Source organism: Bos mutus, chromosome 5, assembly GCF_027580195.1.
Source record: "Bos mutus isolate GX-2022 chromosome 5, NWIPB_WYAK_1.1, whole genome shotgun sequence".
Taxonomy (NCBI): domain Eukaryota; kingdom Metazoa; phylum Chordata; class Mammalia; order Artiodactyla; family Bovidae; genus Bos; species Bos mutus.
In genome coordinates, this window is record NC_091621.1 from 103,563,112 (window position 1) to 103,582,729 (window position 19,618).

The window sequence follows — 19,618 nt, forward strand, 5'->3', positions numbered from 1 at the left end:
TTGCTGAGATGTGAAGACACCCCTGCCCCGTCCAGCGAGGGGGCCCCAGGCACCGTCCGTCTGGACGCCGTGGGTGGACGGCAGCCGTGAGGCCGGCCGGCCGGGCTGGAACCCTGACGTCACTCAGGACACGTGCTCCAGGGGCGGGGCCTCTGCGGCACTGATGTCCAGCCTCTGTTTCTGGCTCCCGCAGGAGAATTACTACAGGCCCCCAGGGCAGGACGCCTGCCTGCCCTGTGACTGCTTCCCGCACGGCTCCCACAGCCGCGTCTGTGACATGGACACCGGCCAGTGCAGCTGCAAGCCCGGGGTCATCGGACGCCAGTGCAACCGCTGCGACAACCCTTTCGCCGAGGTCACCGTCCTCGGCTGTGAAGGTCTGCATCACCCTTGACCCGCTCGGGCCGTGTGGCAGGGACGGGCACTGTGGGTCTGCCTCTGGGGGGAGGGCTGTGTGTGTGCACGCGTGCGCTGCACTCTCCTGCAGCGTGAGGGGGTGTGTGTGTGCACGCGTGCGCTGCGCTCTCCTGCGGCGTGGGGGGGTGTGTGTGTGCACACGTGCGCTGCGCTCTCCTGGGGCGTGGGGGGCGGCGACAGCCTCGTGGTTCAGTTGTGTCTGCCTGGCTTTCTACGGCTGGCGCTCCAGGCGGCGTGGGTCAAAGCCTGTGTCCCCCTCCCCGAGTCTCACCCCCGTGGTGGAGGCGCGCAGGGTCCGGTTCTCGGTGGGGCTGGGCTCCCTTCCGGGAGGAGCGTGCAGGGAGCACCGCACACTCGTGTGCCAGGCTGAGCGCCTCCCCTCTGTCCCCAGTGATCTACAACGGATGCCCCAGAGCGTTTGAGGCTGGCATATGGTGGCCACAGACCAAGTTCGGGCAGCCAGCCGCAGTGCCGTGCCCCAAAGGGTCCGTGGGTAAGTACCACGGGGTGTGGCCTGTGGCATCCATTCCAGACAGGACAGTCAATGGTGTGGGGCTCGCGGGAGGGCTGGCCAAGGCATCGGAGCTCACCGGATGTTCCGTGTTGAAAGAGTTCCTTTACCCAAAGTGCCAGAGTAATAAGAACTTCTTCGTCCATCGTAAACGGCAAAACCTGGAAAGAGCACAGGAAAACGTGAAGAGCACCGCGGCGGGAGGGTGGGGTCTCTTGGTAAGATGGGGGTGATGCCTGCGCCCGCGCCTCCAGGGGCCTGGAAGGTCCAGTGAGACGACGCAGGGAGCGCCAGCCCCAGGCGGGGTCCAGGCGGGCCTGCAGTGCACGTGGACACGGTGGGCGCTCCAGAGACCACCCAGCCGATTTATCTTTTCACGGACTTGCTCAGCTGCCCACCCAGGGTAACTGAGCGGCCCAGGTCAATTGTAAGGTTGCGAATATAGGGCAGATGTGGGCACGGCCCCAGACCTGAGGGAAGAGCTGTGTCGGCTTCATGGCTGCAGCACCCTGGGCCCTGGGCAGCCAGGGGTTGGTTCACAAGTCAGCTCTCAGGCTGGACGGGTCCTTCTCTGCTCCTAGGAAACGCGGTCCGGCACTGCAGCGGGGAGAAGGGCTGGCTGCCCCCGGAGCTCTTTAACTGCACCACCGTCTCCTTCATCGACCTCAAAGCCATGGTAGGCTCCCTGGGGACACGCGGGAGGGTGCTGGGCGTCCAGACCCCGGGATCGCGTGGGCCCAGGCCGGCCCTTGGAGGCCGTCTCCGCCTCCCTTTCCAGATCTCAGCCCGCGTCTGGGTCTGCAGACTCGGGGCCCCCGGGTTTGGGCCCCCCGCCCACAGCTGCCCGCACCCTGCCCTGTCCCTCGTCCACCTGGGCTCTTTCTCCAGGTGCTTTTGAGCCTGACACACCCTCCTTTTGTGTGCCATGGCCATCTGGGAGTCTGGGGGTTTTTAAAGTTCTTTCCTGAGAAGGGGGTTTCCACTGGAAAGCGACGGGCCCTGCGTCCTGGGAAGGGCCCAGGGCTGACGTGGCGCTTGCTTCCTGACCCAGAACGAGAAGCTGAGCCGGAACGAGACGCAGATGGACGGGGAGCGGTCCCTGCGGCTGGCCCGGGCGCTGCGCAACGCCACGCAGCACGTGGCCACGCTCTTCGGCAACGACGTGCGGACGGCCTACCAGCTGCTGGGCCGCGTCCTGCTGCACGAGAGCAGCCAGCAGGGCTTCGAGCTGGCGGCCACGCGGGATGCCGACTTCCACGAGGTAGGAGGGTGGCAGGCGCGGGGCCCTCAGCCCCACACATCTAGGGTCCAGGTGGGGCTGTGACCGGCAGGCGTGTCCAGTGTCCTCGGGGCAAGACCCCACTTTCCCCATGTGAGCTCAGGCCCGTTTAGTGACTGGAAAGGGGACTCCTGAGGGTTAGGAGCATCGCGGAAAAGGAGCAGGCCTGACGGGGAAGAGCAGGATGCCGCGCGCACCAGCGTTCGGGGTGGTCTACCTGAGTCAGCCCGCTGACTGCCACACTCATCCTCTGTGGAGCCCACTGTTGCCCAGCTTTACAGTTAAGGAATCTGAGGCCCAGGGGCCCAGGGCACGCAGCCTGTGAGAGGCCCCTGAACTCCCGATCTCGGGTGGCCTGGCGTCTCCCGCCCTAGAGACAGCCATGCATCGTGTTTAAGTGATCGGTCCCTACAAAGCGTCTGTTGAAAATAACCAGTGAGGAGATGCGTTCACTAGCTTATAAACTGCTCTTGTGTTGGCAGGTGGCTGGCATTGCCTCGTGTTTCTGCTTCACTCCTAAGGCCTCCTGGTCCATGCAGAGCCCCCGGGGACCCTCTCCAACCACTCAGAGCCCCCGGGGAACCTTCCTGTCCATGCTGACCACCCCCAACCCTGGGAACCTCCATGCAGAGTCCTCAGGGCCTCAGAAAGTCCTGTCACCTGCATTTCAATCCGGGCCTGAGGGTTTGGGCCAAGGGAGTTTTGTTCCCATTTCCAATTGTTTGCAGACAGAAGTTTCTCATCCTGCCTTCAGCCTGGGTTGTGGCCCCCTGAGTCCCAGTGACACCCCCGTGTCCTCACCACGCTGCCCCCTGTTCATTTGCAGTGTTCGGGGAGGGGGCATCACCTGAACCGGAGTGCACCGGGCATCCTGGGCTGCCTCCCTGCGGGCTCAGCAGTGGCCAGGGTCCCCACGCCCGGGTCTCCTGGTGGGGTGGGGGTTGCCGATGTGACCGGGGGGCGTCTCTGCCTGCCTCTCCCCTTTGCATCTCGGGGGGAAGCCCTGCAAGGATTCCCCGACCATGGAGGTTACACTCCAGTGCCTGTCCCCATCTCTGACTGTCTGGGCCCAGCCTTGTCCCGAAGGCTCCCCAGAGCCCAGGCCCTGTCTCGTCAATCAGGCTCCTGCGGGCTGGCCGCACGTAAGCTGAGCACCGTCTGTCCGTCTGTCTGTCCGAGCAGGATGTCGTCCAGGCGGGCAGCGCCCTCCTAGCCCCGGCCACCAGGGCCGCCTGGGAGCAGATCCAGCGCAGCGAGCCCGGCACCGCTCAGCTGCTGCGGCGCTTCGAGGCCTACTTCAGCAACGTGGCCCGGAACCTGCGGAGGACGTACCTGCGGCCCTTCGTCATCGTCACGGCCAACATGGGTGAGGCCACGGCCCAGCGCGGGTGGGGGACCCCCAGGGCCCGTCTGCAGTGCCACCCACCTTGGCCACGTGTCGGGGAAGGGTCGACGCGGGGAGGATCTTGGTGGTCCGCAGGCCTTCCAGACCTGGGGGTGGGGCTGCCCAGGGAGGCGGGCTCGAGGGTCTGGCCATAGGTCCAGCCTCCAGCCTCAGGCAGAGGCTCAGACCCCAGAGGGGCAGGGACAGGCCGCTGGTAGCAGGCGCAAGGGAATGCCACCCCCCATACCCACTGCGCCGGGCTGGGGGCTGAGCCGTCCGCACAGCGAACGCCTGTGGACCAAGTCGCCTCAGGGACCCAGGACGTGCTATTCTGGGTTCGGGGCTTGAACAGTTGGCTTCCTTCCTGGGGAGGAGGCCCTGATGTAGGGCCAGCCCCACCCGCCCAGACAGGGAGACGCTGGAGGGTGCCGTCTTGGATGCGGGGCTGCTGGTCTCCCTCCTGTGTTTATTAAGCTCCCCCGTGGGGCCTCAGGTGGGACCCCAGCACTGCCCCTTCCCTGGGAGTTGCCCCTTAATTTCCGGGATCATCTGTCTCCAGAGGGCTGAGCCTTTAACCCAGAGCTGGCGTGGACCCTCGGGCTCATGGGGAGGGGCCTCACTGATGACCAGATGCTCACGCTGAGCTCACCTGAGCCTGGGACGCTGGGATGGAGGAGAGCGGGGGATGCTGTCGTCACTGGGGCAGGAGGGAAGGGTGAGCGCCCGGGGTCCCTGCCTCCGTCTGTGGAGAGGATCTGGCAGAGCCGGCCTGCAGACTCCCGGGGCAGACAGGACTCGGGCACCCGAGGGGTGTCCGGTGCAGCCGCTGCCCCCCAGCCCCTTCGAGAGGCCGGTCCTGGCCAAGCCTCTGCCCGCACACCCTCCAGCGTCCACCCCGATGCTCTGGGGTTGGGACCCTCCCCCTGCCCTGGCCCGAGAGCGTCCTCCTGGGTGCTGCTTGTGCTGGGGCCAGCCGTCCACCTTCCCAGCCCTTGGGGCCAGCTGCCCCTGCCTCCTGCGTTCCAGGGCTCCCGCTGCCCCTGACCCTGACTGCCAGGGTGGGAGCACCCCCCCTTTGCTGTGCAGTGACTTCGGGGTACCCTTCACAGAGCGGGTGTTGAATCAAACAGCTCAGCAGCATGACCTGGGGGTTCTCCCTGGAGCCTGCAGGGGTGACCGTCGGCAGGGACACAGCTGGAGGGAAATGACACTCCTGTTGGGGGGTGAGGGCACCCCTCCTAAAGCTCCCCAGGTCCCCAGGCCCCCGGCTGTCTGATTCAGCCAGAAGTGGGCGTTGGTTCTGTTCAAAGGGGATGGTGACCAGGGACAACCCTTCTGAGCCGTTCGAAAGCATCAGCGGTCCGGTCGGGCTCTCCACGGGGGGCGGGGGTCAGGGACCGTGTGTGATGGGGCCCCCCGTCCCCCCCAGTTCTTGCCGTCGACGTCTTCGACAAGCTGAACTTCACAGGAGCCCGCGTGCCGCGGCTCGAGTACCTCCGGGGCGAGGTCCCCAGAGACCTGGAGTCCTCGGTCTTCTTCTCAGAGGACTTCTTCAAACCAGCAGAGCGGAAAGGTAAGGCTGATGAGACGTGGGGGCTCCCCCGGGGGGCCTGCAGTGGGGGGAGGAGAGGGGGCTCAGCCTGCCGTGGCCCCCGCCCTCTGCCCTGCACCCTGCAGCCTGGCGTTTGCCGGCCCAGAGGGAAAGGCAGCCACGGGGGTGCCTTACGAAATTGGGCTGGTTTATAACTTGGTGATGGAGTGAACACCCACACTGTGTGTGAGCCAGTCCTCCTTGTTCAGTGAAACACTGCCTCTCCACGGATGTGAAACTTTAGACTCTTCCCCGACCCCCCAAAACCCAAGCAGAGCCATCTGAGTGCAGTCCTCCAGTCCTAAGTTAGGACTTGCCACACAGCTTAAACACTGCAGATTTTCTTTAAGTATGTTTCCCAGATCTGCTCCAGCTGCTGAAAACATCTCTCCCAAATAGGGACTTGATGATTCAATGGACACTTTAAAATTTGAAACCTTTTTAGTCAATTTGTTTTGTCAGTAATATGCATATTATTTAGACATCTTAAAACCTTTAAAATTTTACACTGACGTAGGATATTGTTGTTGTTCAGTCTTGTCCAACTTTTTGCGACCCCATGGACTGCAGCACACCAGGCCTCCCTGTCCTTCACCATCTCCCGGAGCTTGCTCAAACTCATGTCCATTGAGTCAGTGATGCCATCCAACCATCTCATCGTCTACTGTCCCCTTCTCCTCCTGCCTTCAGTCTTTCCCAGCATCAGGGTCTTTTCCAGTGAGTTGGCTCTTCCCATCAGGTGGCCAAACTATTGGAGCTTCAGCTTTAGCAACAGTCCTTCCAATGAATATTCAGGACTGATCTCCTTCAGAATGGACTGGTTGGATCTCCTTGCAGTCCAAGGGTCTCTCAGGAGTCTTCTCCAACACCACAGTTCAGAAGCATCAGTTCTTCAGCGCTCAGCCTTGTTTATGGTCCTACTCTCACAGATATTTGCTGTTAATTTTTTAATGTGCTAATTTACCAATTAAACTTTGTATGTATGCATAGGAAAAAAATACAGGGTTCAGTACTAAAACCTAAGACTAAATATTAAAAAAAGTAGGATCATGGCATCCGGCCCCATTAGTTCATGGCAAACAGAAGGGGGGAAGGTGGAAGCAGTGGCAGATTTCCTCTTCTTGTCTCTAAAGTCGCTGTGGACTGTGCCTGCAGCCATGAAATCAGCAGACGATTGCTTCTTGGCAGGAGAGCGATGACAAACCTAGGCAGTGTGTTGGAAAGCAGAGACGTTGCTCTGCTGACAAAGGTCCGTCTAGTCAAGGCTAAGGTCTTCCCAGTGGTCAGGTACGGTTGTGGGAGCTGGACAGTAAAGAAGGCAGAACGCCAAAGAATTGATGCCTTCGAACTGTGGTGCTGGAAAAGACTCCTGAGAGTCCCTTGGACAGCAAGGAGATCAAACCAGTCAATCTTAAGGGAGATCAACCCTGAATATTCCCGGAAGGACTGATGCTGAAGCTGAAGCTCCAGTATTTTGGTCACCTGATGTGAACAGCTGACTCATTGGAAAAGTCCTTGACGCTGGGAAAGATTGAGGGCAGAAGGAGAAGAGGGCATCAGAGGATGAGATGGCTGGATGGCATCACTGATGCAAAGAACATGAATTTGGGCCAACTCTAGGGACGGTGAGGGACAGGGAGGCCTGGTGTGCTGCAGTCCAGGGGGTCGCAACGAGCTGGACACGACTGGGTGACTCAACAACACCAACAACTATCTCTGGTTCCAGGCGTCCACAGGGGGCCCTGAAGTGCAGCCCCGCAGCTAAGGTGCGGTGGACAGCTGTGTGTGTGTATCTGCATATAGTTTAGTGTCTTGACCTAAACTCGGGCTCTTTCTCTGTGAGGGCGTCAGTGTCACCCTCTCTCGGGGCCTGTGGCATCGGGAGTCGACACGCACGAGGCCATTTGCTTTAGGAAACCCCATGGGAGAAGCTTGTGGTGCCTGCTCCCCTGCTCTGCTTGGGAAGCCTCAGCTGACGCCCCGGCCCCCTGCACGTGGCCTTTATTCAGTGTGGTATTTACTTAAGTTGCCAAAGTGTCAGTTGACCAGCACAGTCACCCCGTGGTAAACCCGCCGATTCTCTTTTGATAAGATCCCACCCCGAGCCTCTGTGGCCTCCCCCGGCCACTTTCCCAGACACCTGACTTGCCACGTGGCCGGGAGGCTGAGGACCGCAACCCTAAGCTCCCCCAGCCCGAGATGTGGGTGAGACCCTCGTGGCTGGGCTTCCCGGGGTGCAGCCCGGCCCCCTGGCCCCCCGTGTCCTGCCGGCCGCTCGGGTGTCCCTCCTGGAAGACCCCCTTCTCCCCGCCCCATTGCCCTGGGGGCTCCAAGCCTCTGTCCACTCTCACCCCCGCCCCCTCTGGCGTCACCAAGCCCACAACCCCCTTGCTCAGACACTGACCTTCACGCCCTGCTGACGCCACAGCCAGTGTCGGCCAGCCTGCCTCACTAAGCAGCCTGAGGGTGGCTAGCCAGGGTTGTTAACCGGCCTGAGAGTGGCTAACCAGGATTGTTAACCAGCCTGAGGGTGGCTAGTCATGCTGTTAACCGGCCTAAATGTGACTAACCAGGATTGTTAACCAGCCTGAGGGTGGCTAGTCAGGGTTGTTAACTGGCCTGAGGGTGGCTAGCCATGCTGTTAACCGGCCTGAATGTGGCTAACCAGTGTTGGTAACCATCCTGAGGGTGGCTAACCAGGGTTGTTAACCAGTCTGAGAGTGGTTAGCCGGTGCTGTTAACCAGCCTGAATGTGACTAACTAGGATTGTTAACCATCCTGAGTGTGGCTAGCCAGTATTGTTAACCGTCCTGAGGGTGGTTAGCCAGTGCTGTTAACCAGCCTGAGGGTGACTAGCCAGGGTTGCTGACCAGGCAGAGTATGGTCAACTGGAGCTGTTAACCAGCTGCTGACCGGCACAGCCCTGAGCAGGGTCAAGAGGATGTGGAAAGTGGGTGGCTGCCTCGGGGCAGAGGGGCATCTGCTGGAATCGGCCGGCCACCCTGAGGCTGGCCCCCCGCCTGCGGCACCCCAATCACGGCAGCAGAGGGAAGACCCTCTCCCACCACCCGCCTCCCTGGAGCCCGTGCTCCGGGCGGTGTGTGCTGGCTGGAGATGCCTCCCAAGGTGACCTCTGGACGAGGCCCAGCGGGCACCCTGTGAGTTGTTGGGAATGTGGGTGGTGTGGCCATGAGCCTCCCGCAAGGGTGGCGGGGAGCTGCTTTCTGTGCGTCCTAGGGGTCTCTGGGGCCACACGTGAGTGGGGTCGACAGCGTCCCACTGGATTCTCAGGAGCACCATGCCCTCGGGTTCACCCACGCTGTGGCCCGTGCGGATGGACCACGTTCTGCCAGCCCGTCATCCATGCAGGGACACCTGGGCTGCTCCACCTCGTGGCTGCCGTGACTCAGGGGGCCATGGGCGCGGTGTGCACGCCTCAGTGAAGCCCTTGCCCCCGGCTCTTCAGGGCACACCCAGAAGTGGGGCTGCAGGGTCCGGGGCGGTTCCGTGTTCGAGCTTCTGAGGAGCCGCCTAGGGTTTTCCACAGAGCCTGCATGGATTTCACGGGCTCGAGGAGAAAGCGGTCTGGTGGGATCACAGGTGTCTGGCCCCCATCCTCACTCTGTGCTTCCGTTGCAGAGGGGCCCACGGCGAGGCCGGCCGGTCGCAAGACCACCCCCCAGATGGCGCGCCCGCAGCCCAGAACCGAGATGGAGGCCCCATCCCGGAGGCAGAAGAGACACCCCGAGGAGCCTGGGCAGTTCGCCATCGCCCTGGTCCTCATCTACCGGACCCTGGGGCAGCTGCTGCCAGAGCACTACGACCCAGATCGCCGCAGCCTCAGGTAAGGCTGACTCCAGGAGGCGGGGTGGAGGAATTTCCAGAAGGTTCCAAGGCGCCTGTAGGTCAGAATCTCGACCACTGGAACATCTGTACAAGGACACTGCACAGTGACCCCGGCTCCAGGCCAGAGACCGCTGCCCCGCGATCTGCCTCGGCAGGCGTTCTGAGCGTGCCTGGTGTTTCTGCCGGAGCGCCCCTCCCGACACACGCCCCCGGCTTGGCCGTGTCGCCCCGGCCTGCCACCAGCTGCCAGTGGCCCCAGGCCCAAGTTGTTGTTCAGTCGCTCGGTCCTGTCGACTGCGACCCCACGGACTGTAGCACCGTAGGCTCCTCTGTCCTTCACCGTCTCCCAGAGCTCGCTCACACTCATGTCCATCAAGTCGGTGATGCCGCCCAAGCATCTCATCCTCTGTCCTCCCTTCTCCTCCTGCCTTCAGTCTTTCCCAGCATCAGGGTCTTTCCCAGTGAGGTGGCTCTTCTCACCGAGGGCAGCTCAGTGAACACTGGCTGAAGAATCAAACGCCACCCAAGGGCTTTGAGGCCTGAGCAGAGGCAGGCACCCACGGAGGCTTGGCTCTTTTCAACCTTCGGGTCACTTTGCAGCTCTCCTGCCCGGGGCTGCGGTCCTCATGTGCGCCCCTCCCGGGGGCTGGACGAGAGGCCTCCCAGAGCCACAGGCACGGCATCTCATTCCTTTTCCGGGACGTTCCCTGCAGGCCAGGGTTATCTGGTTCTGTTATAGGTTGTGGGGCCCAACATTTGCTCGCTCATTCCTTCTCTTCATGTTGAATCTCCAGAGTCCGCCTCTGTCCCAGAGGGGCGTGTGCTCTCCTGTCTGGGGTTAAACCTTCACCAAGCCCACAGCCCTCCTCCTCCCCCAGCCCATCACACGCTCTCAAGGGCAAAGGCCCTGAGCTTGCCCGCTTGGTCCGGTCCCTCCTGAGAGACCCCCGAGCTGTGTCCTCCCGGGGCCGCAGGCGGATTTGTCCTGGGTTCTGCTTTCTGCCTACAGGCTGCCTAACCGGCCCGTCATCAACACGCCAGTGGTGAGCACGGTGGTGTACAGCGAGGGGGCCCCGCTGCCTAGCCCCCTGGAGAGGCCCGTCCTGGTGGAGTTCGCCCTCCTGGAGACCGAGGAGCGCACCAAGCCGGTCTGCGTGTCCTGGAACCACTCCATCACGTAAGGGTGACGTCACCCCCTGCCCCCAGCGCTGTGTGTCTCTGGGGGAGCTTTGCTGAGCCAGGGTGCCTGCCCGCAGGTCCCCAACGCTCCGCTGGCAGAGCGTCCTGGTCGGGGGCATTCGTCTGTGGTCGCTTTCTCCCCTTTCAGTCCCTCCTAGGGCGTCAGAGCCCTCCATAAGCACAAGTACACACGCATGTACACACATGCACACCTGGAAACACATGTGTGTGCACACACACCCAGTTATGACCAGGCATGTGTGTGCATGAGTGCACGTGGACACATGCCTGGAAACACAGATGTGCACAGCGTGTACACACTTGCACAGGCACACACGGTGGTCTCCCGAGAAGCCCAGCCCTGCAGGACTCTTGCCAACAGGTGCCCTGGTCACCACCGGACAAGGCGGGGGCTCGTTCTGGACACACAGGGGTGGGAGTCAGAGACTGGGTCCAGGGTCCTCCTGCACTGACAGTGGGAAATCCCAGATGTGAGGGAGGGGTCCCCGTAGCAGACCAGAGTCCCTGACCTCAGCCGTCCCACCCTGGAGACCCACATGGCAGCTGCTGAGGCTGGCTTTACTGCTCAGAGGCCCCGCCCACAGCAGCAGCATCCGTCTGTGTCCAACCCCCGCACGCCACGCTTGCACCCGGGACAGAGCCTTGAGCTCGCTCCAGTGCAGCCCAGACCTTCCCTGACCTTGTGGATCCGCTGACGGCAGGGTGTCTGCCGCAGGGGCCCTGCGGGGCCGTGGGCTGGCACTCCCGCTGGGAGGCAGGTTTGGCTCGGCACAGACCACGCATCATCCCCCTCCTTCTGGTTTTTCCAAATTCTAGTTAACGAGCAGCCAGCATAGCGCCCGGAGGGTAGCAGGCGCTTGGCTTACAAAAGAGAATGAGGGGCCCCCTTTGACGAGGAGGGCGGCGCTGAGGTCTGTCTGGCGCACGCTGGGCCCGGCTGTCTCTCTGGTCACTTGATTAGACCCCGGCAGTAAGCGGTGCGCTAACGATCCGCCCTCCTCTGTGCTGCACCTGCCGGCCTGACCTTCATGTTCTTGGCAAACGTGTGTGAGCCTTCACATCCCACTTCACAGATGAATAGACTAAGGATCAGAGACGTCGCTTGGCTTTCCCAGAGTCAGGAGGGCAGGGCCCTGCGGCAGCCTGTCATCTGGGGCTTCCCTTCAGTAAAACAGGGTAATAATGGGCCCCGCTTCCAGGCGGCTGCCATAAAACTGTGTGCAATCTGAAGATGAAAGTGTGAAACGGACACACCAGGTCTCTTCCTAAATCATCGAGACTCAAAAGGAGACCAAAGCACAAAGTGGCTGTTTGAACAACTGACTAATGTCTCCGACAAAGAGGCCTGTGACACCCGTTGAAGTTTTACTGCGGGATGACGCATGAGACGTGAATTTCCGAGGGTGCCCATTAGAGGCCTGGGAAGGGAAGGGAGAGGGTTCACACGGTCGCCGGGGCGGCCAGCCTGCGTCCTCACAGCGGGGACAGTGGCGCCTGGCCAGGGCACGGCAAGGACGTTGCTTGGGCTCCAGCGGGGCGGGAGGGCCTCAGAGGCCCCTCCTCACCCCCTTTTCCTCTGCAGCACCAGCGGGACTGGAGGGTGGTCGGCCAAAGGCTGCGAGCTGCTGTCCCGGAACCGGACCCACGTCGCCTGCCGATGCAGCCATGCTGCCAGCTCAGCCGTGCTCATGGACGTCTCCCGGCGTGAGGTGGGCACCACCCCAGGGCCGCCCCTGCCCACCTGGCCAGTGTGTCCAGGGACCCATCCCTCTGGAAAATCAGCTTGGCCCCACGCCTACCCCTCTGCGAGCTCTGCCTCTCCTTCTAAGGGCTCTGAACAAACCGATGCCACGATTGCAAACTGTGTTCTGGGAGGACTGGCCAGACTGTGTTAGGATTCCCATAATAAAACCCCCCAGAAGGGGTTTTCACAGAGGCCACACTGTAAGTTAAAAACTGTGATGGCCGCCCCGAACCTCGGGCTGAAACTCCTGGAATATACACCTCACTTCAAAGCAGGGAGCTCAGCAGCCTGTTAGGTGATGCGGTTTATGCTGCACGAGACCGGGGAGGGGGGAACAATAGAGTTATTTCCCTCCAACGCCATACACACCACCCCCGGGAGGACAGAGGAGGCTCGGTCAGGAGCCGCAGAAGCGGTGGGCAGCTGATGTTTAACCTCCAGTCTTCAGTGGCCTCCGTGGGCCTCCGATGAGGCCATGGGGCCTGGGGGCAGGGTGGGACTGGCCGTCGGGGGCGTGTGCTGCTGTCGAGGAGCCGGCCCGGGTGCCTTGGGTACCTCACCTTGTATTCAGGCCTGTCATGTGCCCCGGGCAGCCGGCCATCGTCCCTCCCGGGACGCCCAGTCTGCAGCGGCCCAAGTGTCTGTCCCGTCCTCAGGAGGTGAGTCAGCCACAAGCTGCTGCCGACCGGGCGTCAGAGTGTCAACAGCAGAGACTGCGCCTCTGGGCGGTAGGACAGCAAGGCTCCCCTGGGCAGGGGCACTTTCCAGCGGGAAGCACTGGCCTGCGGCCTGGACAGGGTTAATTGTGAATCATCTTTGTCCACAGAGGGGCGGGTTTGGGGGTCCCCAGATGGCCAGGAAGCTGGGCAGCACCAGGAGCAGCCTCGCAGGCAAAGGAGGCAGAAGGAAGTCCTGGTAGAAGAAGTTAAACGAGAGTAGGAGTCGAGGCCCCCCACGCCCGGGTGCTTCAAAGCCAGAGGCATCTGAAGAGCCCCCAGCCTCGGGGAGTGGGTGCTGCCACACTTGCGGAGCACTCGAGGCCCCCCAGGCCTGGCTCCTCGCTTCCTCCGGGAGCCTGGCTCACGGTTCCGTGCCCGTTCAGAGCAGTGCTTCTAGAAGTTTCCATAGAACCAGTTTGTTTGTTTCCCAAGTGCTGAACCTCCACCGGGCGCCAGACCCTAGACGGGTGTCTGTCCTATTTTGAAAAATATTTGAAAAAAAAAAAAAATCAGAGGGGACGACTGTGGTTTCCTGCAGCTCTGACATCTCTTGTTTTTTGCGTGAGCTGAGACTCTGTTGGAAGGTCTCTCAGCTCAGAATTGGCTCCATACCTCCTGCCAGACAGCGCAAGTTAGGCTTAAAGTTGTTTTGTTTTTGTTTTTTCCCACTTTTTTGTCTGTTTTTACTTTGGCAAAACACACCTAACATGAACGTGGCCATCTCGGCCGAGTCTGAGCGTGCACCTGAGAACCACGTGGCAGCCACCCTGGCTCCTGTCCACGTGATTAAGCATCAGTGTGTCTTGATTGTACAAAAGTGCCGTCAGAGCCACGGCCCTCACGCGTTCTCCCGCCCTTGGCCCACCCGCCCGCAGCACGGGGAGGTCCTGCCTCTGAAGATCGTGACCTACGCGGCCGTGTCCTTGTCGCTGGCCGCGCTGCTGGTGGCCTTCGTGCTCCTGGCGCTGGTGCGGACACTGCGCTCCAACCTGAACGGCATCCACAAGAACCTCATCGCCGCGCTCTTCTCCTCCCAGCTGGTCTTTGTCATCGGGATCGCCCAGACCGAGAACCCGGTGAGGACCCTGCCCTCAGCCCCCTGTGGGGCCACCTGGGCACGTACGTGGACCGACCTTCTCCAGGGCTGGGGCAGGAGGGGTCTTCTCACCCGTTCTTGGGGCCGGGCGGCGTGTTTGCGGCTGTTTCCAGGGATGAGTGAGGCTGGGAGTCTGGTGGGAAGCTGGGGACCCAGGCCCTGCACGTGGGCATGTTGCTTTGCCCTCGGCAGGAATCTCCCTGCAAGGTCACCTTGGGAGCCAAGAGCTCTGTGCACATCAACTCTCACTCTTGTGATCCAGACGCTTGCAGTTACATCTGAGAGTACACTCTGAGACCCCAGAGTCCTGCAAGCTGTCACTTGAGCCGGAAGCCAACCCTGCTGGGCCGTGTCTCCCAGCCCTGCATTTTCTGGGGAGTCATGGCCACACTCTCCGTGAAAGCACTGGTGTTCAGGACAGGCGATGCGGTGGTCCTGGGTCGGCAGGGTGACGAGAGAAGGGAGCCTGCAGAGAGAGAGAATCGTGGGGGAGAGGAGGAAGGATGAACGTCAGTGTGATCACATTAAATACGGGGCGTCTCTCTCAAGCCACCCCAGGTCACGTGGGCTCCTGGGGCATCACATGGGTTCGTGGGGTGTTACCTAGGCTCCTGGAAGTTATGGTTAGGTGATTATACATCTGATATGATGGACCTCACAGAAAAATCCAGACCAACCTACAGACACATTATAAGAAATGATTAAAGAGTTCAGCAAGGTAGCTGCCTATTATGGGGCTAGATGTATATAATCAGCTGCATTCTTGCCCACCAGCCACAGTCTATTTAAAAGGTAACGAACAAAGGAGGGGGTGGAAACGACAGCACTTGGAGAACCTGGTCGAGACTGAAGTAGTTTGGCTTCAGGAAGGAGAGGGTAAAAGATGCTGGCTGCAGCCAGAGCGGGGGCAGGGCACAGGCTGTTCTGTAGGATGTGAGGGATCTGAGTCCCAGAGGCATGGCTGACGGGGCTGGGTCGAGGTCCCTGGGGCCTGGGGTAGGGACCTGCCCTGGAGGGGAGAAAAAGGCAAGAAGGAGGAGGGAGCGTGTGGCTTGGTCCCTGGCTGGCTGCTAGTGGCTTTTCCTTTTTCCCAAAGAGGTTTTCAGAGACCAGGGGTCACAGCCCCTCGATGGGGGTGAAGGAGGAGGCACGGGCTCTGTGCCCAAGGCTTTGCCTGCGTGCTCTGGCTCTTGGCAACCTCCCTGGGGCCCTGGGGGTGGCAGCATTCCTGCTCACAGGTGGGGAGCCCCGGGGCCAGCCAGGTTGGGTAACCCGGCCCAGGGCCGACAGTTCATCATGTCTGAGTTCAGGGTCCATCACTAAATGGTGACCCCAATGGCCCTGGGACGACATGAGGCCCACTGACCATCACATGTGCACACGTAGTGATGGCAGGAAGTTCGGAGTTTGCTCTCCTAATTCCCATCTCTCCTGTGGTGAGCAGTGGGCCCTTAGCCTTTCAGTGGGCCGTTCCAGCTGCCCCCTGCTGCTGACACAGGTGTCATTCCTCCGTCCCTCATGCAGTGAGGACTCGTGGTTGGCGCTGTGTTAAGTCTGCCCAAGACCCAGACCCTGGAAGCGCTGCAGCCTCCATCCGTGTGTCAGACGCCGACAAGGGTGGGGCGTTAGGAGTGTCAGGTGCCAACCTGGCACCGCAGGGGCTGATGGGAGCGCTGCGCCGGCCCAGAGGACGGCTGAGCAGGATGGTCCCGTCACTGTCCGGTGGGAGGGGCCCGGATCTCTGGTCATCTCTGTTGGCAGGCAGCCCTGTGCCACGGACAGCCACGGCCAGGTCTACGTTTTGGTAAACGGATGGTGACAGGGAAGAGGGTGGCTAGGGCTGAGGCTGGAGGTCAGAGGGGCACCAGGATGGCATCTTCCTGGGGTGGGGGGTGGAGCCGCGGCCAGGACCGGGGCAGGGGGCGAGGGCCAGGGGTCAGGACCCTGCGGACATGGAGGGAGGGGGCGGGGGCGCGATGCCTCGAGTGTCCAGAAGGGGGCGCCACCAAGTGAGCTGGGAACAGCGGCGCATCTGGGTGAGCCTGGACACACCGGTCTTTAGGGGCTGAGGAACAGCAGAGCTGGGCATGAGGGACCAGCCCTCACTGCAGGAGGAAGCCTGTCTGTGAGCGTGGTGGCCCGGAGAGCATGCAGTGTTAGGAAAAAGGCACAGCCTTACTGGCTTGCTGGCCCGGGGGCCCTTGCAGGTTAGCGCTCTCCCTTCTCTGACCCTCCGGAGGAGGGTGTTAGGGAGAGAGGCAGGGCGTCCAAGCAGACGACCTTGAGAGGGCTCCATGATGACCTTGGCGGTTCGCCAGGCCTGGCACAGAGGACGGGCCCGTATTTGTCAGGCTCCCAGGGCAGGTGGGGGCGCTGGACTGGCTGAGCTGCCCCTCTGCACCTGCCGGGCTCAGCACCCCTCTCCCTGCCCGCGAGTCCCTATCCCTGCGCCAGCCGGGGGCGGGGGGAGGGGGGCTGCGTGACTTAGGGCAAAACCCCTCAAGGGTGTCTTTGAGTGGTCTGAACAGAGGGACGGAGAGCTGGAGACGGGCCACTCCTCGCAACCAAACCCGGCGTGAGAAACGCTCAGGGGCTGTTGCTGGCTTCAAGCTCTGACTCACCGGCCTCTGGAAGGGGAGCTGAACGGTCTCCACGCGCTGGTGAGCACGAATAAGAGGAATGCCGTGCGCGTAATTCTGGGGCTTGGCGCCGCGCCTGGCTTTGATGGGTTTTCTGTAAACTGAAGTCCCCTCTCCAGGCGAGGTTTTCATCTCCCGGATCACTGGCAGGTTGAAATGATTTATTGTGCATTAGTGTTTGTCTTTGTTCTGTTTCTGGAAAAGGTAGTACTTTTGGTGCAGAAGCCCCTGAATGTATGGTCCCATTACATTTTAAAACATCGGCTTCTGGCGCATGGGGACTTTTTCCCCCCAAAGGTGGTTTTGTGGGTTTACTTTTCATGTGATATAAGGCAGCACACCAGTCTCTTCCCTCTTCTTCATTCTGCTGAGCCAACCATGGGTCAAAGGTGGCTCAGTGGTAAAGAATTCTCTTGCCAATGCTGGAGACGCAAGTTTCAATCCCTGGGTCAAGAAGATCCCCTGGAGAAGGAAATGGCAACCCACTCCAGTACTCTTGCCTGGAGAATCCCATGGACAGAGGAGCCGGGTGGGCTTCAGTCCACGGGGTCACAAAGAGTCGGACATGACACACACATGAGCCAGCTGTGCTTTGCACAGCGGGGCTGGGGGTTGGTATGGGGCGGACCCAGCCTCAGTCTCACCCTTTGAGGCCAGGCTGACCGCTCTGCCCATCCCTAAGGGTGGACTCTCCCATTTCCCGTGCAGCGTTGGAGGCACAGGGTGTGTCTCCAGCCATCACCTAAGGTTCTGTTTTTGCTTCTGCTTGGGTTCCCGCTTTGTGCTGCATTTGACAGATGTTAATCTTAAAAAGGGTCCCTCCCACATGTCCGGGGTTCTGTTCCTGGAGAGAACACCAGGTGGACTCAATGGCAGGTGGCACTGGTGTTTCCAACAAGCCTGGGGCCTGGGGACCCCTCACGAGGAGGCTGCCCAGGACTGAGCAGAGAGGCCTCAGCGTGCATCAAGTGGTGGCCCTCGGTCTCCAACTCGGTGTCTGTTGGGGCGGAAGTGTCTCTTTGGCACAGACGGTGAGACCCGGGGAGGTCGGGCTGGCCAGATAGCAGTGAGGATTGGACAGGATGTCTCAAGGGGTGTGGCTCCGCGGGGGCGTGGCTCTGCGAGGGCGTGGCCCTGCGAGGGCGTGGCCCAGCTAGGTGTGGCTCTACGGGGGCGTGGCTCCGCGGTGGGGTGTGGTACCCTCGGGGGCGTGGCTCCGAGGGGCGTGGCTCTACAGAGGGTGTGGCTCCGCAGGGGTCTGTGGTACCCCGCAGGGGTGACCAGGGACTTTCTCCTCCTCCCCCCCATCTGTCCTTCCTCTGCTCTCCTGCCAGTCCAGCCTCCTGGGACCTGAAGGGAAGCCTGCCCAGCCGCTGGGCCTTGGGTTCCCGGACCGGGCAGCCAGCCTCCCCCCAGCAGGACGGGTGAGGCTGCTCTGGGCCAAGGCAGAGGTCTTGAAGTTCCGTCCCTGGGCACCTGGCCTCAGGCTGGACGCCCCGATCCCACAGTGTCCCCAGTCCCGCCCCCCCAACACTATCTTCCTCCTGTTCTCGCCCCACCTTCGGTGTCCAGGGACTCGGGCTGGTTGCCAAGGCCCCCAGAGGCCGGAAAGCTGAGCCTCGACTATGGAGGTTGACTTTCTCTTCCCGACACTCGGCCCCACCAGCCGGGGACAGAAACATGACAAACGCTGCCCACCCTGCTTTCTTCCGTGGGAGGCAGAGGCCCCGATAAATCAGCACAGGCACGGTGATTTCTTTCTTATTTGATGGCGTGGTCACAGGGCTGAGGCTCCATCTCACCGGCCGCAGCTGGACTGCGGAGACCTGCAGGAGAGCCCGAGTGGTGGATGAAGGCCACGCTCACCATCGGGGCCACAGCCTGAGCTGTCTCCATGATACGTATTTTTTAGTGTTAAATGAAATGGCAACATTAAAACATTTGGAGCCATGAGGTGAAAATACAGATTTCTAGCTTCTAAATCTCTCGAGGCTGAGTGCACCCATCACCCCGGTTAGGCTCACTCGTGGCGCCGACCTCGGCTGGGGGGCGGGTGTCCTGGGGCCCCAGGCACCTACTCCCTGTGCTCTGTTCCGCGTGGGGAGCCTGAGACGCTGGCACTTGGCGCTCAGCTGCACTTGGGTCAATCAGGGAAAACGACTGAGCTGCTTTCCTTTCTCAGACCTGCGTGCCCTCTTGTTTGCAGCGTGCCGGATTTGGTCCCTCCCCAGGGCCCCACCCCAGCCCCTCTCGGCCCCATGCGGTCTGGTCCTCACCCCACCCCCACTCCCTCCAGCCCGCCCCGCCCCCAGGCGCCCCCACCCCCGTCCCAAGCCGCCTGGCCGTCAGCCCACCGTGCAGGGGGAGGGCCGCACTCAGCCGCTGCCTCTCCCGCAGTTCCTGTGCACGGTGATCGCCATCCTCCTGCACTACGTCTACATGAGCACCTTCGCCTGGACCTTCGTGGAAAGCCTGCACGTCTACCGCATGCTGACCGAGGTGCGCAACATCGACGCGGGGCCCATGCGCTTCTACTACGTGGTGGGCTGGGGCATCCCGGCCATCGTCACAGGTGAGCATGCGCAGAGCGGCCACGCCCGGCCGGGGACCCGCGGGACATCGCAGGAACCCACGTCAGTGCCCCCAGGTGCTGGCAGGGGAGCTCTCTGGCCTCATCCTGGGCACCTAGCACCCACATCTGCTCACAGGAGTGTGATCACTCAGTGTCCCTGTCAGGTGTGAGCACACTGAGGGCTGGGTTCAGGCCATTCAGGGTTCTTTCTGGCACCTAACAGACAAAAACTCCCACGTCTGCCGCTTTGTGGACAGATGGGTGAGTGGATGGATGGTGAACGACGGACAGATGGGTGGGTGGATGGATGGTGAATGACGGACAGATGGGTGAATAGATGGATGGTGAATGACTGACAGATGCGTGGGTGGACAGGTTGGTGAGTGGATGGATGGATGGGTGGATGGATGGGTGGGTAGGATGGATGGATGGATGGATGGATAGGTAGATGAGTGGTTGGATCAGTGGGTGGAGAGATGAGTGGATGGATGGATGAATGGTTAGGATGGATGGATGGATGGGTAGATGAGTGGTTGGATCAGTGGGCGGGTGGATGGAAGAAGGAGTTAATAAACGAACAGAGCAGTGGCACTTGCTCAGCACACTTTTCTCTAAACATC

At 61.3% G+C, this 19,618-nt stretch overlaps 1 protein-coding gene across 1 annotated transcript in view; it reads left to right on the forward strand.

Moving 5' to 3' along the window:
* CELSR1 (cadherin EGF LAG seven-pass G-type receptor 1) overlaps positions 1-19,618 on the forward strand; it is a 145,188-nt gene that overhangs the window by 115,390 nt on the left and 10,180 nt on the right. Inside the window, 11 exon segments of the mRNA XM_070371429.1 lie at positions 194-377; positions 809-910; positions 1,510-1,604; positions 1,980-2,189; positions 3,390-3,573; positions 5,021-5,164; positions 8,822-9,026; positions 10,038-10,205; positions 11,811-11,937; positions 13,567-13,767; positions 18,824-18,998. Coding sequence (XP_070227530.1) covers positions 194-377; positions 809-910; positions 1,510-1,604; positions 1,980-2,189; positions 3,390-3,573; positions 5,021-5,164; positions 8,822-9,026; positions 10,038-10,205; positions 11,811-11,937; positions 13,567-13,767; positions 18,824-18,998 — 1,795 coding nt within the window.